At 44.5% G+C, this 25,332-nt stretch overlaps 1 protein-coding gene across 1 annotated transcript in view; it reads left to right on the plus strand.

Moving 5' to 3' along the window:
* Positions 1-25,332, plus strand: part of LOC149352306 (uncharacterized) — a 91,123-nt gene that overhangs the window by 62,990 nt on the left and 2,801 nt on the right. The window contains exons 11-18 of the mRNA XM_089581481.1: positions 2,149-2,308; positions 5,756-5,854; positions 7,694-7,930; positions 11,120-11,280; positions 14,516-14,684; positions 15,275-15,455; positions 16,765-16,919; positions 20,003-20,191. Of these exons, the coding sequence (XP_089437607.1) occupies positions 2,149-2,308; positions 5,756-5,854; positions 7,694-7,930; positions 11,120-11,280; positions 14,516-14,684; positions 15,275-15,455; positions 16,765-16,919; positions 20,003-20,191 (1,351 nt within the window). The remainder of the gene's footprint in view (positions 1-2,148; positions 2,309-5,755; positions 5,855-7,693; positions 7,931-11,119; positions 11,281-14,515; positions 14,685-15,274; positions 15,456-16,764; positions 16,920-20,002; positions 20,192-25,332) is intronic.

Raw genomic sequence — 25,332 nt, forward strand, 5'->3', positions numbered from 1 at the left:
CTACTTGATCAGACAGCATAACAGTATCCAACCTGTAATGTGGTCATACAAAATGAAATCCATAAAATGACATGACTGGAAATAAAAAAATTACATTACTGCTAGTAAAACCTCATTAATTTGGAGCTCAAGGGACTGGAAGAAATGCCAGTGTTATCCGAAGGTTGATTTATAAAGTGCCCCGCAGGCCCCAGAAAAAAAAAAACAAAAAAACTACCGATAATGTGGTAAAGCCTTATGAGGCAGCTGCGTCGCGCAACAACTGTAAGCCCGTGACGAGCACCCAGTTTCATCACGCTGGAAGAACAACGCGAACGCAAGCGAGGGGGAACGAACGCATATCGATGTCGGAACGGTGAGACTGCTTACGAACATTCGCTCGTAACTTTGCTGGCGAGTCGGACGACCTCGATTCCTTAGCATAATTTGATGCTGGCTGGTGTTATTGTTGCAGCAATAAATGCCTTGTTTGTGTCAGCCAGTGTCATTGTTCCTGTGTTCCCCCTCGGAGCAAGGCTCACCGTGGTCCGCGTGCACTCGGTAGCTCTTGTGTAGCTCTTGTGGGGTCGGTGGTTTTAAACTGTCAGCCGCGATTAAGCGCGGAAAACGTATTGTCCCCCCCTATTACAACTCACAAATTTTGCATGAGCTCCAAGCCTTGCAGTGTCAGATGACATAGCTGTGGAATGTGACCCATTTCTTAAGTTAAGCAATGGAGGAGAAAGCAGAGGGCAATTCTACATTGTTTTCCTGGCCTTTTCCGGCTCGAAATGGTCAGATCTGTGAAAGTCGGTGGTATTCAATTGCTGCTGAATATTAAAAAAATTTTGAATAGTCATTTCCTGAATCAAATATGAACCAAATACCGTATATACTCATGTATGGGCCACACTTTTTGCTGCGGTTTTGCTGGAGTGCGGTCCTTACACAGGATCGGCAATTTTCTTGAAATTTTTTCGACTATAGAAGAGTCCTGATTCTGTCTCTTTTTTAATCTGCAACATGCATTTTTATGACAAATTGGGGCAGTCCCGCCGAATCCTTCAAATACGTATTGCATTGAAAGTATATGGATGATAAGACACGCACACAATGACCAGCACGAATTGACCTCATAAAGTAAAACAGGTTGCTAGGTCAGTTTACTGGCAAACGTCGCGTGATTTTAAGCATCTATGAAGATCCTCCGAAAATCTGGAGCTTGACTGAACGATGGTTCGGAGTGGTGTGGCACGCATGCAACCCGTGGCTGCCAATGTCAGGTGGCATTCGCCTGGCCTGCTTTTGTACACGCTTCACTTTCAGGGACCTAGCAAAAATCAATTATATGTTCATTTGAATAGGTTTTGTGTGATGGTAAACTGGTAACAAGGTTAGAGCTTTTTTAGTAAGCCATGACTGGATTCAAAGCGCTAGTGACACCAGGTGAACGGCGCGTAACTACAATGGCCGAGCCTGGCGGGCGGCACGGCACTGCAAAGAAACACGCTGCTAGCATGTATGCACCTCAATTTTTTTCATGCAGCGGAACATTTTGTTTTTGCTGGTGGGAACGCCGAGTGCATAAGACGTTAGCAGCGCTGCGGCACCGCTTGTTTACAATTTCAGGTGGAATCTGGCGCGCAGGACGGCGCATGCATGGTTGTACCAAGTGTCACAGGCAGTTATAGCCTGATCAGCTTCCAGCGTAATGTACCACATGGGTGAAATTATGCACACATGAAGCAACTCTTTTGATTTTTCTCTTTTTTTTCTCTCTCGAATTACCAGCTGCGTAGTTAAGGGTGGGGCCCTTACTTGGGTATATACAGTAACCAGCTTACTTGATTTTATACTTGCACACCCCTAATTGCGACTTTTGATGCTGTTCACACTTAAGCCCAGCACTAATCTATTGTTATGAATGGCTACTGCAGAGTGAGGACATAATTTTCAAGGTTAATTGTAAACTTGCCAGTCCACTTTCAACCACATTTTCCTTGCGTTATGGGAGAAATGTTAAACTTGGAATAGAGCTTTAACCATGCTGTTTGTCTTTGTGCATTTCTGCTTCTGTTTGATGAATCTGTTTGTCAGCATTGTTTTAGAGTGCCTTGTGGTTAGCTTGTAAGGTTGCTAGGTAAATCTGAATTTTCCTTGCACTCGCAGGTGGTCTTGGACTTCTACCAAAATGGTCCTGTGCTTCAGAAGTTTTCTGTGGGAACTGAACTCTACCCAGTAGCATCACTTAATAACAGACTGATGCTGCGAGCCCAAGGGTTCATGCCTGGAAACTACTTTGTGTTTAGCTTCACTGGTGTTGATCCAGGTATGAAAGATATTTTGCATTTTCCATCGGCTCTTCACCATCTTCACCATTTGAATTGGGGCAGTTGAACTGTTGACTTATTGGTGGAATTTGACAATTTTCAATGTAAGGACAGCTGGGCTAGTTGGTGAGGTGACATTTTCAGGTTAAAATGGCACAAAATATGAGAGACAAAGGAAATAATTAACCAGTCCTGCTGTTGCACCTAAAAGGTTTGTTACGAAAAGAACAAATTTATGTCAAAACAACACGTAAAAACCAAATAAATCTAGAATGCAAAAATTCATTCAAGACTGCTATCACCAGAGACAAAGTGCAAGATGTCTTTCTGTTTTGAAGCGAGAAATGGCTAATACTTCTTTTGTTTATTCATTTATTTGCGATACATTACATGTACACAAGCAGCGGACGTAATGGCGAAAAGAGACGTTGTGCCTGATTAACAGTGATGGACTGATGAATGTGTTTCCTCGATGGCAAATATGAAGAGCCCTGGGTTGATGATTGCCGCCACTTCGATTGGAAGGTCATTCCTATCGTGGGCAGTTCTTAAGAAAAATGATTGCTTGAAGAAACACTGAGGATAAATTGAAGGTGGCCTATAGATGAGTTGCAAAACCTACAAGCCAGCTTCCTTGTGCGACAGGAATTCCTGCACAGCAGCAGCAGGACCTGAGTCTCGGACAATAATTAGGTGCAGTGCTCGGATCTTCAAGGCTCACAGAAGTTCTCATGTGGCCCCCGCAAGCATCTGCCGAAAGCGAGGAAGGATGAATTTTTGGGGCAATGCAGCAGAGGATAGGCAGGAAAGGGGAGGAGACGATCCTTTGTCTTCGTGCCATGAGGAGTGGGTAGTTCTTTGTTCAGGCTGGGTGTGCAGATGAGTGAAGGGGGTGTGTTCGAGAGTCGGTGTGGGGTTGCTAGAGCTGAGGAGCCCATTCCTCACAGCACGGGGACAAAGGCCCATCTCCCTCCCTTTCGTGCCTAGCAGCTGCTGCATTGCCACAAAAGTAGGGAATGCCACCATATGCCTTGCGCATAAACAGCAAGGATTGTTTTAGTTACTAGGCATGTCCAAATAGTGGTTTTTTGGGTTCGAAGCTAATAGTAATTTTCTTCGAATAATTTCAAAGCGAATATTTTAGATACTTCTGGCACACAAAAAAAGGTTGAGCGGCACAATACGCATATTAAAAGTCGCACAAAAGTCACAGGGCCATTACATGAAAAAAAAGAGAGAGAGAGAGAGAATGCATTGAACTTTATCACACTCATCGACATCCTGCAGATGTGACCATCTGGAATGGGCAGTTGGCCTACATGCGGAGCTGACATATTTGTGGGGTGTTAAGCATATCTATGAGACCCTCGAGTGCTGCTCTGAATTGCGATTGCGTCATTGCACAGCTATTGCTTTTAATAAAAGCGACAATTCCATGAACTAGGTACACGCGCTGTGCGCCCAGTGCCATCCTGCATCAGGTGTCAGAAAGGGGCACCCATATCTCCAGTGTCTCATGCCAGCTCCCCTTCTTGCTCGTGCCGTCGCACTTGTTTAGCAAATTTCACACAGAGAAGAGCGACTGTGGCAGCTGCACTCAGCTCAGACTGATTCCTGGAAAGTCAAGGGAGTCCCTCATCCTCCGATTAGAGTGATTTAGCATAGCGCGATCCGTTTCCACGGGGAGTCGCTGCACATGCGCAGATCGCCCCGAGGATGCCACAAGGCACCAAGCACTCTCGCAGGTGTTTACACGTTTGCCCCCATCGGGACCAATCAGCACTTGCACACCGGCGATGCGCAGAAGAAGATTGCGCTATGCTAAATCTATTGATTCACACCGCCATGCTGGTTATGGCACATGTGCACCGAAGGTAGTGCAGTCAGACACCTGGGAGGTACAGGTGCGTGCATGCCCGCGTCTGTTGCCGGAGCTTGTGCATGGGAGCGCAGGCACGCAGAGTCAGGGCGGAGGAAATGCGCTGAACCAAAACCATGCGCAGCAAGAGTTCCAGAAATGTTATTCGCTCAAGGCAAATACTTCAAAACTTCGAATACCAAGTGTTGAGATATTCACAACCAAATATTGGAAACTTTTGAATATTCACATATGCCTATGATTTACCTACTATACATTACATGATGCATATTGGAGTTGCACTCTTGCTATAAATGAGCATACATTGACCGGGAACTGCTGCTATCAATCAAACCAGGCCCCCGCTTTGTCTTGATTGGCTTGTGGATTTCAGTCAAAGTAGTCAGAAAGAAGTGGAAGAAAGCGATACGTTTTAAAATACTGATGTCATGGACACACTGTTAGTAATAGCTTGTGTGGTAGGAATAACAATTGCGATCTTTGCTTTCTCTCGGAGAGTAGATAGGATCTTCATTTTACTTCAGTATAAATGTGATTTGAAGCCAAGGTGACTGTTAGTACAGTAAAAGCTCGTTAATTCGACACTGACGGGACCGCAAAAAATTATCGAATTATCCGAATGTCAAAATATTGCATGAACAACAAAAAACAGTGTATGCCGCAACAGGACATACCTTTATTTGGCAAATAAATCTGTTATCGTCGTCTGCTTTTTTTAATTTGAGCAACTACGATAGCTCTAACAGCTGCCAGGTGCTCCGCGGCACACGCACCGTCAGGGATTTATTCACAGAAGTCCTCTCACACGGACAAGGCTTCTGCGGCTTCTTTCACCGTGCGCTTCGGCATTTGGGGCAACTGCTCACAATCGTCACCTTCTGACGAATCTTCGTTGGCAGCGCCTGTCACTTCTTCAATTATTTCATCCTCGGTCAGCTGACAGGACACAAAGGCGATGCGCGCTACCCACTCGAAAGCAGCGCAGTAAACACGCTGGCAAAGCGCGCAATTACCAAAAAAGGCGCTGCCTTACGGTTAAATAACAGCAATCGTTGCAGCAAGAACACGTGAAAACGACAACACACGCCAAAACGAGACTTGATAGGGTTAAGCAGATGACACCAACACAACTGCTACGACACAACATAGCACAAAGAAAGACGCCGGCCGCTTCCCTCGCTTCCCTCGCCCTCTCTCTCACGCTGCTGATGACGATGGCCATACGGATGGCCTATCAGCCGTACAGTAGCACCGCTCGTGGCAGTGTTTCTTTCTTTTTGCTCTTGGCACACCAGCTTGGCGGGCTATGGAGTGAAGTCGAATTAACCGATGCACGGCAAAATTTGTTCGAATTAACGAGAGTTTCGCCCCATAGACTCCTATGTATAATAGTAGGGACCTCGCGTGCGCGTCGCATTATCCGATTTTTCGAATTAACGGGGGTCGAATTAAGAAGCTTTCACTGTATGTGCTGTATCTGTTGCCTGTGTTTGTTTATGGTATCTCAATATGTGTAGGAAGTTCTCAAGTAAACCTGTTTTACTTGTTTCATTGAATTTTCATGCAGGTTGTCATTCAACAACATTGGGAACAAGTGGACTGTACAGTTTGTCAGGCAACTGCAATGCTGTTTGTACATGGGCTATTAATCCTTCAAACTCATCAGGTGAGCACTTCTTTTTCCCTCCTAAAGTTTAAATCTGTTTTCAATAAATCACAGCTAGCATTGTTTACCAGAGAGCCCGTGAATGAATATTGTATTTGAAGGCCTGTTGATATCCATGATGCAAAGGTCAGCAGATAATGAGGTCAACTTGGGGTTTTTTTTTTCTTTTTTTAAGTGAATATGTGAATATTTAAATGAAATATTTCGTGTAGGTTCTTCTCCCTGTCCTGGTCATATACAGCAAACTCTGCAGCCATGAGTTGTTTTATTTCTGCAGAAATTCATTTCTTACTCCTCCATTTTCATGAATTCTGGCGATTTTCGTTAGCAAGGCCTTGGTTATGTTAGGTCCAGAGTGACAGCTCAGGAGAGTTCAGTGATTCCATCGTTACACCAAACTTATGAAAGGTGCCATCAGCCATTTTAACAGCCTATGTTTTGCATGTGTAGCATGGTGACATTGAGGTGACACCATGCCAGCCACAGCGGGGACACTGTACACTCCATTGGTGCTTGACTGCCACCATGTTTGATGGCTTCTGGTGCGCAGTAACCGTACCCCATTAGCTTATGGGTGGCACAAATTCTGTGGTGGCTGTTGATGCAGTTCCAATGCTGCTATGAGGCAAGTGAAAATGACTGAAGACACTGGAACGAAACTGTGCCATGGGAGTCTGCACACAAGCTGTACTGAGTGAGCAGCAGTTTCATTGGGTTGGCTCTTGGCTTTTGTTCCTGCCATCTGATTTTTTTTTTTCTTGTCCCCTGCAGCTGAAATCTTTTCAGCTCAGCTCAGCTCAGGGACATGTGGGCGGCCACTTTATTCTACACAACCTTCGTCAGCTGAAATCTTTTCAGCTGCAGGGGACAAGAAAAAAAATCGGATGGCAGGAACAAAAGCCTAAGAGCCAACCCAATGGAACTGCTGCTCACTCAGTACAGCCTGCATGCAATGCGCATGTGTCCGGGCGCATGTGTCTTCGTCCGGGCAAAGCTTTCTTCATTGGTGGTGTTTAAATAGGGCCTTCACTCCGAGGAGGAAGGTGTGGTGAGGGGGCCCCCTTCTTGGTGTGGTGTTGCAAGGAAATGGAGGAGGGATGGTGCTGGTCGCATTGTAGCCCGAGCTGCCGCCTTTGTTGCGTTTCGCCAGCAGTACACCACTTCCAGGTGGTCGAAATTTCCGGAGCCCTCCACTACGGCGTCTCTCATAGCCTTAGTCGCTTTGGGACGTTAAACCCCATAAACGAACCAACCATCTTTGATAGCGACCTTCGATGTCATTCCACTGGTGGCATTGTCTCAGTGCGGTTACGGTTTCAAGGATATCATTCTTGCGTTTTGAGTAGATATTTTTTCATCATACATAAACATTACATCATGTTCAGCAGAACATTTTTTCTATTAAGAAAGACTGCTATAATAATGGCATTTGAGTTTGTGTTTGTGTGTGTGTTTTTTTTTTTTCTGTCATCATAATTAACATATGAACTTGAACTTGCTGAGCTGCGAAAGCTGAAATTTTGCTACAACTCTCTTTTTGCGATGAAACGCATTTTTTTTCTGCTACAGATTGCAATTTCTACAAGAACCTGTCGTCAGTTCTACCACTGCATATAGCAGAAACAATGTCTGCATCACTGCTGTTCTCCCAGTTCATCTACCCCTTTTTAAGTGATTGTACAAGCAGTCTACTTTGATTGGCATTCTATAAGACCCATCTACTGTTTCTGCCTTTGCAAAAGCTTCTCTTTAGCATCTACATTAAGTTCTTCGCATAATGTCATGTGACAAGGAGCAGGAGCAGTGCCTTGCCTAAACTGTTTCTTGACATTTTCACAGGCAAAATACAGAAGTTCACCTTGATGCTTGACCATCTCAACCTTGATAATAATGGCAATGTTTCAATAAGATCCCTGGCCCAGCCAACAAAGCCTTTGCTGATTCTGAATGCATCATATTCTTCTGTGAAGCCCGTGGAGATGAGTTCTGTGAGTGGTGCATATGTGGTCATCACTCGCAGCAAATGTGCGCAGGAAAATGGAACAGTTGCCTCTGGCTCTGTATCTAGCGTTTTGGGTAAGTACATCAAACTTTTTTTCAGCTCTGTTGTGAAGTGTAGCAGTAAAATGGTTGACTTAACTCTTGCCTGCATTCCTGCCTGCTAAACATTATATTCATCATCAGCTTCATCATCTGCATCAGCTTGAATGATGTTGCCCTGGCAGTGGTGACAGTAGTTGTAGGGCATAAATGATACACTTAAACTTTTTTATGGTAAATCTGTCTATACGAAATTATTGGGTATAACAAGGTAAAAATACTTTCCTTTGGGAGCTGTATGTATTTACACCAAAACCTTGATAATTTTTAATCTGTTTGTTCTGAATCTTGTTCAGTTCAGGTTTTCAATGGTCCAAAAATTTACCTTTACAATTTTACTAAATTTGAGAAGTCAGCGTGCCACTGACTGACTAATTTTATGATGAATTTGGTTGTCTCCCCTGAGAGTATCTATATGGGTGAATGTCACTCCAGTCTGTACCACTGCTCCTTCAGGAGTACCGTAGAAACCTGCATATAATACGAGGTTTTTTCCAGATTTTGGCCCGTCAGATTTCTGCCTCATATTATCATCATCATCATCATCAGCCTGACTATGCCCACTGCAAGGCAAATGCCTCTCGCATGTCTCTGCAATTAACCCTGTCCTTTGCACGCTGCGGCCAGCATATCCCCACAAACTTTCTAATCTCATCCACCCACCTAACTTTACTCCACCCCCTACTACGCTTGGCTTCTCTTGGAATCCGCTCCTTTACCCTTAAGGACCGGCGGTTATCTTGCCTTTGCATTACATGCTCTTCCCAAGCCAATTTCTTCGTCTTGATTTCGACTAGGATGTCATTAACCCGCGTTTGTTCCCTCACCCACTCGGCCGGTTCCGGTCTCTTAACTTTACACCTGTCATTTTTCTTTCCATGGCTCGCTGCGTTGTTGTTAACTTAATTTGAACCCTTTTCGTTAGCCTCCACGTTTCAGCCCCATTGGTGAGTGCCGGTAAGATACAGCTGTTGTATACTTTATATATTGGTAACCTGCCATTCATGATTTGCGAGAATCTGCCATATGCGCTGCACCCCATTTTTATTCTTCTAGTTATTTCCCTCTCATGATCCGGATCAGCAGCCACTACCTGCCCTAAGTAGACGTATTCCCTTACCACTTCCAGCACCTCACTACCAATCGTGAACTGCTTTTTCCTTGTGAGACTGTTGAACATTACTTTGTTCTGCATGTTAATTTTTAGACCCACCATTCTGTTCTGTCTAACTCATTGATCATGCTTTAAAGCTCATCTCCTGAGTGACTTCGCAAGGTAGTGTCATCAGCGAATCTCACATTACTTAGGTATTTTCCATTAACTCTTATCCCCAACTGTTCCCAATCCAGGCGTCGGAACACCTCCTGTAAACAGGCGATGAAGAGCATTGGCGAGATCGTGTCTCCCTGCCTGACACCCTTTGGTTTCGGAATTTTATTGCTGACAACTGCACAGCTACCATAGTCCTTCATAAATTCATAAAGTCAGCCCAGATTCGCAGTTCCGTTCACATTATTATTTAGTGCTACCACCGTCAGGCTTCCAGCTAGAGGAGGTGCTATCTGGCGGTGGCATCCATTGACTGTTTTGATGGCTTCGATTTTGGTGCAATTTCGTCGCACTGACCTCATGACGCTCAAGCTGTTGGAAACAGGACAGTTGCACCTCGCATGATGTCGGGACCGTGAAAGCAGTACTTGGCTGCTTTCTAAAAGGAAAATAATCATAGCTGCTGAAAGCATCAGCACCATGTCAAATGCTGCTACGTGGACTGGATTAGGTAGGGAGAGCCTGCAGCTGTTGCCATTGCATGGCTGAAATGGGCCTCTTCAGCCATGCTCTGCAGTTGGATCGTGGATGTTTTGGCCAGCATTCCTAGGAGCTCGTTGGTCGTGCTTTCAAGAAATGTGGGACATCGAACGCTCTCAGCAGTATCAATGAGAAGTTTCTTTGGAAAGATATCCCTGTCAAGGGACTCTCTGAAGATGGTGCCCCCGAAGACAATGATCACTGAAGCCCATACTCCAGGGATAATTCCTAGTCAGATATGCTACATGCATGCGCTTATTCCAGAGCCAGTCTGCGCTTGCGCTCGATGGGAGCCGGGAGCAGGCACAAGCACGTTGTCTCGCGCACGCACTGGAAGCGGCACATTGGATTACGACAATCAGAAGATCGCATGGTTCCCGCAAGTGCTGGGGCAAGTGTGAGCTGCTCTTTTCTTCACGGCGGGAAATTCTCTGATCAGACATGTCATTGCAAGAGGGGAAGTGAGCCAGCACCAAGCACATGGAGATGTGTGCCCCTTTTAGATGCCTGGCGCAGGGTGGCGCTGGACACACAAGCGCGCGGTGCGTACGCCGCGTGAGTGTCCATTGAGTCATCAAGTCAAGCATGAAATGCAGTGAAAATGAATGCCTTCAGTGAGCTTTTCTCACTCATACGCTGGTGAAAGCATTTTTCCCAATTATTGCTATCCCCGAATTACACCTCATAATATATGTGGGTCCGAACTACATGTGGGTTCTTACGGTTATGCTCACTCAGCAAGTTGGCAGTCATAACTGAGATTGCGTTCCTGGTTCGCTTGCTTAAACTTGTTCGCCTGTTTCGAAGCTTTGCAGTTCGCTTCTGCTAAACTGGCCTTTCTCGCTTCCTTCACTGTGGAAAAGTGCAGCACAAGCACTTACGGAACACTTTTTTATTCTCTCATGTGTGTTTATGCTATGGAGAATACTGCAGTACAGGATACAGTACAAGGCAGACCTGAAAGTGTACCTAACTAGAAAGATAAGCAATTACTGTGTGAAAAAACATGGCAGTTGCTGATGTCATGGAACTCTCATTGTTTCTCATGCCTGTATGTGGACGGCGGCATGCTCTTCGGCTAAGTGGCAATAGGCTTTGCAGATTGAGTTACAATAACAGTAAGGGAAGTTGGTTGCTGGAGTGGTGAAGCAACATGCACATGCATGGTTACTGAATTTTTGCTATATTATCCATGTACACCAAACTGTGCATAGTCCAAATCATGACTGCAGACTTAATAGCGTGTCCTGTTATATCGTGCTGTTCTCAAGAATTGCAGAAAGTTGAAAGTTTTTGATTTGCAAAAATTGTTTTAATCTTGTTCTGAGTAAGTGGCTGTTTCTTTTTTTATGCAGGTTCAAATTTTGCACCAAAGTTGGCTCCAGGAGTCAGTTATGCCTTCCAGTCGCCACTGTTTCCAAACCAGTATCCACTAAACAGCACCCGCTCATGGACCTTTGATGGGACTGGCATTGGTGGATTTCATCTGACCTTCATGTCCATGGACATCGCACAGGTATGACATATTTACCTTTTCTTCTACTCTTTATTTGGCAGGTTGAAGAACAGCTATATTAATTTCTTGCAAGTTGAGGTGTGCGAATATCAAATCTCTGGTTTCGAGGCGAATTCAAATAATAAAAATAAATTGCAATCGAATAGAATATTTTCAAATAATTTAGAATACTTTAGAATATCAATGCAGCTAGTTGAAATAAAGACAAACACTTTTCCACAGGACACAAGTGTGGAAAATTGAAAAATTTATTTTTAGCCATCATCAGCATAATTTGCGATACTTGTAAAGCCTACCAAGCGTTAAAGGGGTACAGTCAAAATTTTGAACGCAAGCAAATGATATTTGTTTTATGGGTGTAAGGAGATGCCTTCTAGTAAGTGTCAGTTCCATGCGTTGAGTGGAACATAATGTAATTATTTTGAATGTTGTCTGAGGAGCCGCTGGGCATTTCCACCCACATTGAGTGACGTCAAGGTGCACTTGCACCCATTACTATGACTTCACCAAACTCAGTGGCTGTTCTCAGGAACAATCAGTGCTCGCTGGTGATGCCGTAAGGAATGTGGCAGACCATGTTGGCCAGTTGACCGTGACGTCACGGTGCACTTCACTGTTGGCACCGACAAGCACCGAAAGTGCTGGTTTAAAATAGTTAAATTTCTTATTAACGCTGCGCAGTGGTGTTCTGAGTTCATTTTCATGGTTTCTAGGCCTGTAAGCCTGTAAACAGATGTGTCACCGTCGAAATCATGCAGATGAAAGCCAGGGAATTGGCCCGTGAGCATGCGATTAGTGACACAATTTTCAAAGCAAGCAAAGGCTGGGGAAAGCATTTTATGAACCGCGCGAGGTTCTCACTCCGCCGCCGGACTTCAGTGTGTCAAAGGCTTCCGGAAGACTTTGAAGAGAAATTAGCTTCATTTCAGCGTTACGTCATTTGGCTGTGATGCCAACACGGCTACAGCCTTGGACAGATAGGCAACGCTGATAAAACACCGATGCATTTTTGACATGCCAGTCAGCTGCACTGTTCATAAAGTTGGCTCTAAAGAGGTGAAAATTAGGACGGCAAGAAATGAAAAGCAACGGGTGACCGTAATGTTAGCTTGTACTGCGGATGGTAGAAGGCTTCTCCCCTACATTATCTTCAACCTGAAGACATTGCCAAAAAAAGAAGAATTTCCTCCTGGTGTAATCGTCTGCTGTAATGAAAAGGGGTGGATGACTGCGGATATGTTCAACAACTGGCTCCGCACCGTTTGGTTCCGTCGTTCTAAAGCGCTGCACAGGCCACGTTCGATGCTAGTTGTGGACGCGTTGAAGGAACACACCACTGACACTAGCAAGGCTTTGATGGCAGACAATTGGTGCGACCACCTCTCAGCTGCAACCTTTAGATGTGTGTCTTAATAAGCCTCTGAAGGACAATGTTCGTAAATATTACTGTGAGTGGATGGAGCAAGGGGGACCCACACTGACGCCTACTGGAGGTTGAAGTGAGCATCGCTGTCTCAGCTCGTGCGGTGGATCCTAGACGCTTGGCACGCTATTCCGGATGATATGGTTGTCCACGCTTTCAAGAAATGCGGGATTTCCAACAACCCTAACAGCACAGAGGATGACATGTTGTGGGAAGAAAGCGACAAAGAGGCCAGCAGCAGCGACAGTGAGTGATTGTCGCTGCACTTGTGTGTTGCAATAAATGCGAAAAAGATTTTCCGATTTCATTGTTGTTAATTGGGGGGTCGTCTTACATTCGCGGCAGTCTTAGATTCACCTGAATACGTACATGAAAATATCTCCAAAAGTGCACGCTAGCCGGGCACTTGCAGTCATTTTCCAGTTGCCAGTCGCTAATGGGCCTGGGCACTGGAGTGCCGTGCATTTGGGCATTATCCAAATGTAGTCAATGCACAGCACCTCCCTTTCCACTTGCTGGCGCAATGGTGCATCGCTTAACCACTGCACCATTTCATCGAGAGTGGTCTGAGGACTAGCTGCGATCTATCAGTGTGACACATTTTGGGCAGTTCCCACAGCCGGAGATGACAAAGCGGGGAGAGTAGAAGGGAACCGTCAGAGGGAGAGACGAATTTCTCGAACAGCAGCAGGTCTGCATGTAGTATAGACAGCCTCCCGAAAAAGGAGGCTTGCGGGAGCTAATGAGGAATCTGAATTGAAATAGATGGTGAGTGAAAGGCAGTGGAATCGGCACTGTAATAGATAGGCGAATGGAAGAAGAAAGCTCTTGCATGTCCTCTGCATCAATACATTTGATCGCCCCTAACTTTTTTTTTTATTTTTTATGCTGTGGATTCTTGTTTATTCAAACTGACATTTTGGTCCTGCCAATATCACCTGTGGTTAAGGGGGCCAGATCAGTCTGCCCTAATTCGAACTCCAGGTAACTGGAATATTTTTTTGCTCCGTTTAGTTTAAATTGTCGAGATTTGACTGCAGCTTGAACTTTTCGAGCACCCTGTGAAACCTAAGCAAGCTTTTACTGTATATGCTGAGTATTTGATGTTTTAAAGGTGCACTGAAGAGGATTCTGAACTTGTCTTTTTGCCGCGGGAACTCGATCTACACGTTCCAAGCATTCTTAGAAACTGCAACTTATTGCCCTGTATGGCCGATTTCCCTAATTAAATCAAATTAACGTCCGGCTCCCGCCCTTTTTTTTGAATTCTGCCTCGTACGATGGGCGGAGTCGACCAACGCGTGAAGTTCCTTTCAGCCAGCTCCGTGGAGGCTTTGCTTTCGCTTTATTTTGTTTTTTAGGTTTCCATGAATAAATAGTTTCATTCGCAGATAATATAGCCGCAAAATAACCCCGCAGAAATAAAAATACGCGCGGACTATTTGCTGCTACGGACTACTACGTATTACTCCGCCGATGGCAGAGCGGCTAGCCGCCACGGGACTGGGTGAAAGGCACTCCACGCGTTGGTCGACTCCGCCCACCGTAGGAGGCAGAATTCAAAAAAAAGGGCGGGAGCCGGCCGTTAATTCGATTTAATTTGGGAAATCGGCCATACAGGGCAATAAGTCGCAGTTTCTAAGAATGCTAGGAACGTGTAGATCCAGTTCCCGCGGCAAAAAGACAAGTTCAGATTCCTCTTCAGTGCACCTTTAAGGAGGAAGTTTTGTTGTTTTGCTGCTTGCAATTTTATTTTACAGGAGGCCAAAGGGCGAGTGTGTGAATGAATAATTTATTTTTTTTTACTAACAGGGTCATGCATTGAACCTCATGAGTGGAAATCAGTCTGTGCCCTTGAATGGGTCCACTCTTCCTGCTGACATTCTCCTTGAGGAGCCAAAGATGCATGCGCAGTTTGCAGCTCCTATTCATCCAGGTTACTCAAGTGGATACGGATTTAATGCACTTCTCACACCACTGGGTTAGTGTCATACTTTCTTTCTTTTTTTAATTTATTAGATGTTCCAATTCAGCTGTGCTGTATTATGATGGCCCAGCTATGCATTTTAGTCTCACTTTTACTAAGTTCATGTGATTGGGTAAGGCTTAGGATATCCTAAAAGTTTTGTGAATTTGTGCGTGCCTCATGTGCGTTGCTCATGCAGTATGTTTGCTCCAAGGATCCCACAGAGTATGGTGTCGGCTCTACAACTTCTCACAAAGTTTGTCTGCTAGCTTATTTCCATGTAGAGCAATACAGTAGTGGTGGGAAAAAATTCATGTCATGAATTTACTTCTTGAATTGATGGAGTCCTCGTTAGCCAAATTTGTTTAGTGATCACAGAGCATTGAGTGTACACATAATGGACAAATATCTGCTTTTCGGGCTAGCATCATTTTGTCGTTTTTGGGTTTTCTGGCCCAAATATTGCTTTTATGAGTAAGTCATTGAATTGGGCAGGTGAGCGAATGATGGAACCTTAAAAAATCTGTGGCTGCACTACTTGCCATGGAAGCACCTCTTAGGTATTATCGTGATGTGATTTATCTTTACTTTCATTGCCTAAACAGACAGCGCCCAGGTTGTCAACAAAGAGACTGGCCAAGTGGAGACTCCATCGTTTCCAGCCCTCGTCAATGAGAGCAAGACCTTTGTGTGGTCTATCTGTGTTCCTAACTTTGAAACTAAGAAGATGTCTGTTGCAATATTGTTCAATGTCTCTCACCTGCACAAGTCTGCAAAGGGTTCAGGGTAAATAGGAGGCTTTCTTATGTCTTTTGGATCTTGATTGTGGTGAAAATCAGGCTGACAGCAACTTGCATGGTTCAATTGCTCATTGTATTCCAATAATATGGACTAGGGGGTTGAAGACTCAGTTCAAAACAAGTTTTGGTGGTTTGACCTTTTTTCAGCACTTCCACTCTAGTGCCAACTGCACCATTCTGTGCCAAACAAAAATTGTTACGCCATCTCCTGATAGAAATGACCAACATGGCGCTAGAGCATACCAAAATTGTCTTGGGCAGTGGTGAAAACTTGGGCTTTCTAGACAGGCCAAGGTGTGACCCATTGCAGTGCAGCCATTACAACAGAAACATCTCCAGGGCAAGAAATTGACAGCTATACATATTCACATTTAGCAGCCCATTGATTTCTACGAATTGAAAGGAAGTAAAATGGGAATGTTTGCCACTGTTGGTTGCCAGGATTTCAGTAAGAAAACATCTGCACGACACGTCCATACGTATCCTTAAATATAATGCAGTGATCGGCAGACATTGTTCCTCCTCACCGGCAACGATCGCCCTAAATTTAGCATTGAAAAGTTCAGTGAAGTATGTGCTGCCTCAAGTGATGTGCTTCATTTTAGGTCTGGATGTAATCAAAGCTGTGTAGTGTGCCATTTTCTGCCCATTGCCACGCCACTGTATGAACGCTCTGGTAAAACTTTCACTGTAAATTTTAGGACCGCTTAACTGTATTCAAGTTATTTTGAGACTAGCAGCGCGGCGCTGAATTGGCATAGTGTTCGCTTGTTTAGAGAGTCTTCAAGGCCACATCTAAAGTTGGCAAATTAGCATTGAAAATTTTGCAACCTCAAAAAATTTTGAGTTGGGATTTTGATGATTTATGGTTTATGGGGGTTTAGAGACTCACCTATGAGGGACGCCGTAGTGAAGGGCTCCAGAAATTTTGACCACCTGGGGTTCTTTAACGTGCACTGACATCGCACAGTACACGGGCCTCTAGAATTTTGGGCTCGATCGAAATTCAGCCGCCACATCCGGGATCGAACTCGCGTCTTTCGGGTCAGCAGCCGAGCGCCATAACCACTGAGCCACCGTGGCGGGGCTGAGCTGTATGTTACCTGCCGGAACTAAAAGTTCAGTGTTCGGTAGTTTTTCGGTGTTGGACAATACTCTTGTTTTCTATGGTGCAGAATGTGTACATGGGCAGCTTTTGTGAATTCTAATGTCTTTTGACCCGATATTCAAGTGCTGTTGTAAGCAGTAGGAAATGTGTGAACACTGACATTATTTTTTTTTCTTCTTTTTTGTAGGACTCTGACTGTGTACGATGGAAACAGCGTTCGCAGTCCTGTTTTAGGTAATTTGACAGGTGAAAACCTGCTGACCCGTACTGATACAATTCTAGTGAAGTTTGTCACCGCGGCTGGAGACGGCTCAGCACTGCAGCTGAATTTCACCACCTACAGTAAGTTAGAACAGTTTCATTTCCTCCTGGGGGTGTCCAGCATGCAAGTTCTTCTCTTTCAGTGCAGTATATGTAGAACATGTTGTTGGGCTAGTTTGGGAATTACATGTGGCATGGTAAAATTGCGTGAAACGCACGCACGCACGCGTGCGCGAGACAGGGTACAGGACTCGCCGCACTATGGAATACGAGGATATGGTGAAAGATGTTTTAGTTCAGTGTACGCGACATGGTAAAGGTTTAACTTTTACTCATGAAGTGCAGTCTTGGGACACCCTGCAGTTTTTAGACATCCGCATGAACTTTTCCAATGATGTTTGTTGGCTGTGTCATCCCAGAGCCCAGATAGATCTGTTACCCTACGTAGTTCGGCGCATTCAAAACTTGTCCAGAGGGGATTGCTACAGTCTGCCCTTACTAAGTCGTGTCCACACAAAATGCAGGAAAGCTTTATGAACAGGTAGTCCGGCTTATCTCTGCCGGATTCTCCTGTGCGATGATGGTGGGTGTAGCTGAGACACTACTACAAAAAAGTAAAAGGAAAAGTGCGGCAAAGGGTGGAAAGCAAAGCAAGACTGATAGCAATGCCATATATGCATAAGGGGTCGCACAACCTTAAGAAGGTGGTGAGCAAGTACGAAGCGCCAATGGTGTTTACTGTGCCGTACAAACTGGCAAAGCTATGTCCCGCATCACCAAACGAGGAGCAAAGAAAGTTTTTTTATTTGTTTGTTTGGTTTGGTTTTGTTCTCGTGGGGTTTGACGTCCCTAAGCGACTCGGGCTCTGAGGGACGCCATAGTGGAGGGCTCCGGAAATTTCGACCACCTGGTCTTCTTTAGCGTGCAGTGGCAGCACACAGTACACGGGCCTCTAGAATTTCGCCTCCATCAAAATTCAATCGCCGCGGCCAGGATTGAACCTGCGTCCTTCGGGTCAGCAGCCAAGCACCATAACCACTGAGCCACCGTGGTGGTTATGGCAAGAAGCACTCTAGGCCCTTTGTGGAATGTGCCGTCAGTGTCATTTAGGAGGTACCACTTACTTGTGGTAAGAAGTATGTAGGCCAGACTGGACGATGTATTAACGATCGTGTACAGGAACATGACCTATCGTTACTGATGGGGGAGGGTTCAAATTTGCGTAAATATTGCCCAACTGGTCAGGACTGCATGCCACTGCTGGGTGAGGTCAGAATTTTAGGCAAGAGCTGTAACACTATCGCAGGTGAGCTGATGGAAGCTTATATCATAACGAAAAATGGGTGTGACTGTATCAGTGATTCTTCTGTTGAGCTGTATAACAGGGAAATAGCCTTTCTTGATAAGATGATGCAAGTTTCGGCCTTGGCGTCTGCAGTTTCAACGTGTGCGGTTTTGACTGGGCATGCATGGTTGTTTTCTGTTCCCCTCAAATAGGGCCACGTTCTATGAATAAAATTTGTTGTCAGTTTGTGCTCGTCCTGTACTCTTTCTCGTGAGGTTTTTTTTACGCAGCTTTACCATGTCAGATGTGCAGTATAATCTCGTTGATGCTGTTACTGAAAGTTGCTGGGGAAAAGCGTATTATGCAGGTAAACATAGGATCTAAAGCTGCCATGATTTTTGAAAATGTGACCCAAGAAGGATGTATGAAGCTAATAAATGCTTTTGTACTTTGAAGGCCTATAATATTTTGTTGGCACAAAAGCTACCATTTCTTCATGCACTGGCTCGAGAACACGAAAATTTGCTAATTTTAACAGGGAAGCTTTTGTGGTGTTTGTGAACTGCTGTCAGCATTTGCATTGGCCTTAGTTCAAAAGAAATTGCAACGTAATAAGTCTGGCAGTGGCAATTGGGACCTCTTTATTGTCATACTTTTTTTTTTTTTGGATGCTCCACCACATCGCATATATGCACTGTGAAGAAGCTGTCTTGCAATTGACCGTCGCTGGGTTTCTAGGGACGTCAGGCACCCCCAGGCATCCCACTTGTATGTTTGTGCACTCTCGGATGGTTGCTAAACATATCATAAGATTAGTATTTGGCAAAATTATGGATGTATTTACCAAGAAGTCACATTATCTTGTAATGTGTATTAACGAAAAGAAATACACTATAGGGCATTTTTATTGCTCACAATTTTGATGGTGAAAAACAGCTCAAACTAGATGGGGCACAAGAGAAGGAAGGCACCACTTCTCGTGTCCTGTGTAGTTTGCTCTGTTTTTCACTATGAATTTTCACTAACTAGCCCAAACTTCTGTCTCGCTCATGATTTTCAGTATATGACCCAGGAAATCGTATGAACTGGGAACGTATCAACGAGGTTCTACTCTAGTTCCATGGGAAGGATGAGACATAATAGATGGCTAGCAAGAATGGGTATTTATGAGAAGCCTGCTGCCTGCCGTCTGTTCGTTTGACTTTAGTCCATCTAGGGTGCCTGCAGGCATTACATACGGGCTACTGCCTCATAGAAGCTTGCATATTTGTGCAGATATGTGTGTGATTGCAAAGCACATGCGCTTTTACAAAAGCACCAGTTGTTTGTGGCAGCTAATGGAATGTACTGGAATAATGCCACCAGCACTGAAGAGGACGATTAAAGATTTCCGAGGAAGAAGTGCGCGGCTCATGTTTTTCTCTTGGCCGTTCTTGCTGAACGCTGCAATGCCTAGTTCTTTGTGCTTCGTCCTTGACTCACCCACAAGGCTGTTTGCCTATGTGACAATATGGCATACATGTTACAACATTTCTATCTCTTTCACACTGTGCCTCATCATGAAAGCTGCCAAGTGTTTGAAAGAAAGGATATGCTTAAGTACTTTACACCAGTAATTTTTTTTTTTTTAATGTGCAACTGTGTGCTAATCATTTGTGCCCATTACTATACTTCTTGATTATAAAAGCATGTTCTGGACAATATTTAGTCAAAAAATTTTTAATTACAGGGACATGTAGTCACTTAGTCATGCCTTGTCTATAGTCGCACTCATTCTGTTCCATTATTAATGCATTTTTGTTTTTGAAGTTGCACCCATACAGCATGTCTTGGCACGATGCACTGCTTCTATTAATGATGCGCTTGTTGGCCTCTGCAGAATGCAACATTTCAGACACCTGCAATAACAGTAAGAACTGCATTCATGAGGATTGGCGTTGCAATGGTGTAAATGACTGTGGTGACAACACTGATGAAGTGGGCTGCACCTACAATCCAGAGCCTTCACCCTCGCCTTCACCTACTACTCCGAGCCCTGGGCCCCAGCCATCCCCATCAAAGGGTGGAGGTAAGCACTGCTACTTTTTGCTTTGTGCACGTATCTTAGCAGTGTTGCTCACTGCAGCAGAGGCTGTGGTAGTGCAGACAAAACCTACACTGCTAAACATCGACCTACTGCAGCAAGAGTATATTATAGGTCAGGAGTTCTCACGCTGGGTTTCATATAACCATTGGGTTCCTTTAAGTGGTTTTGGGTTCCCCAATCACCTAATCTATGCATACCTCAACTCCAACCTTTCATTTATTTGCCGACTTTATTTTGGGACTAATCAGACTAATTGCTTATAGCAGATTGTTTCACTGTGCAGCCAGTTATTATTAATTTAACTTCGGGATTTGTGAAGAGCTGCGCATTTGCATGCTCCCGTTTGCATGCATGTTAGGCAGGAATGAACAGAAGCCACACACAGGGGTTCCTGAGCACCTTTTAAAAGGCATCGGGGAGTTGTCCGAGACTCAGAGGTGTGAGAACACCCTGATACAGCTCCTTAGGCATGCAGTTTGATTTTATTTCTAGCCAAGTAAAATTTTATAAAGGTACGCAAATATGGTGCAGTTGTAACGGGCCTTCCAGTCCCAAGTTTTTCTTTGCTATAATTAAAGTTCCGTGCATGCTTTGAGAATGGTTGTCATCAGTGGTCTTTTTGGCATTTTGTTCTTTTAGTTTTTTTTTGTCTTGTGGTGTGACACTTGATGAACCTAAACATCCTGCATACCTGCTACTCTATAGACATTGTTTCTCCAAACGAGGCATCTTGTGGTGTCCCTTTCTTACGGCTTTGATTTTGTGTTCTGAAAAATTGTCTAATAAACAACTACAGTCCAGCCCACTTATAACGGCCGCAGTTATTACAAACGAGGGTGGTGCTACCGTCAAAATATGTATTAGGGCTAATTGCATCGTATCTCAAATAATGAACAAGTAAACAAGCAAGGCTCGGTAAAATCGTCCCCGGAGTGGGAAACCCTCGTTTCTCTCAGGTGCAGATGAATGCCTCCAGGCCTTTGTGACACCTCCTCCCCTCCGTTTTAAGAAATCAACAACGCGATCCCCTGAAAACAAACAAAAAAAAGGATGCATAGAGTGCCAACAAAACTTTTGACAGATGAAGCCGTTAAAAGCGCATGCCTTGAAAGGCGGCGCTTAGCTATGGTGAAAAGTGCAGCAAACTTCGCATTACCGTCCTTCTGTGCATGAGCATAGATGGCTGCCTGGCCTGCACCGTGCGTCCTTGGGAAGACTAGCAAGGCGTAGTGCTGTGAAAGCTGCGCTCTCATGCGCAGGTACAAGGGGCTGGGCAATGCGCAACAGGTGTTCCACTATTTAGAGGGAGTTGGGGATGACAGGTGACTTGTTCTCAGAGTGGCTTGAAAAAAACAGGAATGCCCTGTCCGTGCTCGACAACCGTGCGGAGCACCACATGCTGCCTTTTTCGACTGCAGTGACCACGCTCTTCTTCCACCGAATGCGACAAGCCAGACTTTCCACTTCACATTGGCATAATTCATGTACTCGAGGTGTCCTATTGGCGCCGCATCACCAGTGCATCCTGACGGGAATTGACCGACCAGGTGCTGGCGTCCCAGTTAGGGTAACAATGGCTGTGTAGTGACCAAGAATTGCTTCCGTAAGAAAGTATTTATAATCCCATTAACGACAGAGGACGCTATCGAACACCCACATTATTGGACACATGTATAGATTTGTGGCAACGCGTCATCGATGCGCAGCTAGACCGACCTGATGTTGCCAGTGATGATGACTCAGACATCGGAGAGCCATTCATTGACGAAAATATTTCTTTATTATAACTACAAACACTGTCAGATTGCCATAAAAACAATGAGGCCAAACTACCACCAGCTGCTGTGGAGGCTTCCGCCTAAGGCAGCTTGTGGGTAGCAGCACTATCGGCAAGGGCTATACGACTCCTCTGGAGAGCATGAAAAGTGCCATAATAAGGTCTAGTTTCAATAAAAGGACACGCATAACGGACCTACACGCCCTGACTTTGTACTTTTGGCTCTAACAGGGGAAGTCCAGTTACTAGTATGAACTTAAGTTATACCGAATGCAATCCGCGTGATGATCAGGTTCGTTATAAGTGGGCTTGGCTGTGCTGTGAACTTTCTTGAATAATCCTGTTGAGTTGTTTTCTCTAATAAGCTAAAAAATTCCATGACCCTTTCTTTCATTTCCTACTGATACAGTGCAAAAAAAAAAGAAGTGCTCAGTGTGAACCATTAAACTTGTGCATATAATTAACTCAAGCATTTGCAGTGCCACAAGAGTGCTGTTAGACACTTGCACGTCGACATTTTTCTACAGGATGCATCACAATGATCATGAGTGAATTGTGGGGGGCAGCCTTGCATGTGACATGCTAATAGACATTGTCATTTCTTTAAGTGCAGTAACAATATTTTCAGAAGCATGATGGTTGTGAGCAGTTTTAGGAAAGCACTAGGCACTTGTCCTCCTCGGTGACCATAGAGCGGTTGCTGGAAATGCCAAAACTTGCAACTTTATGGTTCACTGCTGGCACTGATATTTCGGAATTTTTTTTTTTTTTCCATGGCACTTGTTGTCACTCTGCATACTCTACATTATGTTTGTCACATTCTTCATTTGCTAACAGTGCTTACATGTTCCTAGATATACTTGTATGTTATGAAGTTGGACTTCCAGTTAGCTCAGAAACTCTGCAATTTTATCAGCTATGCAGCCACTTTTTTGCGCAGAAAAATGCTAGTAGTGTTGCCAAAGAGCAATTGATCAATCTGTATAGGTGCTGGCTCTCTTAACAATTTTCCTTTGGTGTCACTTTAAATTCAGAATAAAAACTCGTGACTAAGCTCACTGGAGACAGGCTCAAAAAAAAAACTTTCTTTATTAAACAACCAAATTAGTTTTGCCCCTCCACAGTACCTATATTTTTTTACTGCATGCCAAATAGGTGGGCCCTTGTACCCTTGTATTGAAACTAACAACTTTTGTTGCGAAAGCAACACTACGCAAGTTGCCGAGCCATTTCGCGGAGCTAAGGAAAGGCCATACTGCGCATGCGCGAGGAGCAGTGATGTCACACGGCGCACAGCTGGTGCGCCGCCGTTGTCGCTGCGCGGGTGACTCAGAGGTGCCACCGCCGCGCTCGCCAGTTGCGCATGCGCAGTAGCAGCACATAGCTAGCGTGCCGGGGCCCCCGCCACTGCCGAGCGCTCTCCATCGCCTCTCTCTCCTCTCCGATGCGCAGTAGCAGTGCACAGCTAGCGTGCCGGGGCCGCTGGCACGCCATCTGTGCGTAGTGAAGTCACTTGCTCCTCGCGCATGCGCAGTATGGTCGTGCAAGAGAGCACGCGAAACGGCAAGACTGTGGGCAATGTAGCTCATGCAACAATATGTGGCTACACGCAGATGTCGCTTTTGCAGTCCTCCAGGTTTAACCAAAGCTAAACCACAGCCAATTTATTTTTTTTTTGTCTGTGTAAAAATGAAATAGTGGCTGGGGATCTGCTGCCTTATACTTGGCAGTGGAAAGCCATTGCTCTGTCTGAGATAAATACAGGACATTTTGTTCTGTGTAGTAGATAGGCAATCATGTAAACAGTGCACAAGACTGGACAAAAGAAGAAAACAGGATGAGCATGAAAGACCTCATGTTTGTCTTGTTTGCTTCTTGTGTACAATCTTGTTGTGCCTTGTTTACATGATGACCAACTATCAGCTAGCCTTATGTTCTGTGCTATTGAAGTAGACAAACGACTACTGCCTTCAACCTCTTTAGGTGCCACTCTCTGCTTCTGTTCAGAAATGTTTTTTTTTCGTGATGATAGTTTATACAGACCTCATGAAAGACAATTACCATATTTACTCGCATTGTGAACACACCTCCCCCACCTTGGCTGTCAAAAGAATGATTATTTTTCCCCTGCGTAATGAACACACCTGCTTCTTTTGGCATGTAGTCTGATGTTGATGATAGTGAGTGCTAGCAGGTGCCCTTTCTTGAACACCAAAACAACTAAGCAGGACTACAAAGCTCCATCCATCGAATGCCAAGACTACTATACCTCACGCTATGGAAGGAACAGGCTATAAGAATGTTCTGCAAGGAATCAGAAAACCAATAATAACCAGGCCTGGTCACAGTGGGCTTCTTTGTGTGACCCGATATATTAATGATTGTGCCAAATTGTTGCAGTTGGTCTTCGTGCTGTATGCTTTGACATTTGTTAGAGTGAAAGAACTCTAGTTGTGCTTTCTTTAGATATCGTTATGTACTACTACATCAGTTAACACGTAAGGGTTTAGACAGAAGTTGATTATGCTTTCGAGTGAGTTTTGTTTTATGTGGAAGGTGAGTCATACCATATGAAGTATTTATTCCATCAGACTTATTTATTTTACTCCTTCAAATTTTTCCCGAATATACTACCCCATGTAATGCACATTCTGCCCATATTTTCAGAGAAGTTTTAGGAAAAGAATTGCATTGATTATGCAAGTAAATACGGTAGTCTGGTTTTCATCGGAAAACGCCAGAATTCTTCTGAGTACTTGAGTTGTCAGGGGCTCCATTATGTTTTTTCAAAAGATGCACGTGACACTAGAAGTATAGAAAAAAATATTATTGTGGCTGACAAAGCCTGTCTGCATGAAAATAGCGAAGGACTTTAATAAACGTACAGTTTTGAAGAAAATTACTTGCCATGCTCAATAGTCGACGACCGATTTTTCGGACACTCTAGGGACCACGAAAACGACCGAAAAATCGGGCAGTCCGGAAAATCAAATTTCACCGAAAAAATAACGAACTTATTACCAGTATGCCGGAGAAAGCGGCCAATTGTATTGCACACATTCTAAAGTTCCTCATGACTATATTTCACCACGCGACATACCGTATAAACGCGTATAAGGGCCGCACTTTTTTTTTTCCAGATTTGAGGGCTAATTTTTGGGGTGCGGCCCATACACGCGATGTGCGAAAAAAATTTTCTTTTAAGTAAAACACACCAACCCTGAAATGAGCGACATTTATTTCACGTTCAATCGTCACTCGCGGAGTATTTCGACTCTTGAGCTGGTGTGTGGTCTGGTGCACGCTCATCCCAAAAGAAGCCGCGCAGCATGTCCGCTGTCAACGC

The sequence above is a fragment of the Amblyomma mixtum genome, chromosome 3, assembly GCF_055824585.1.
Source record: "Amblyomma mixtum isolate Tamu chromosome 3, ASM5582458v1, whole genome shotgun sequence".
Classification (NCBI taxonomy): domain Eukaryota; kingdom Metazoa; phylum Arthropoda; class Arachnida; order Ixodida; family Ixodidae; genus Amblyomma; species Amblyomma mixtum.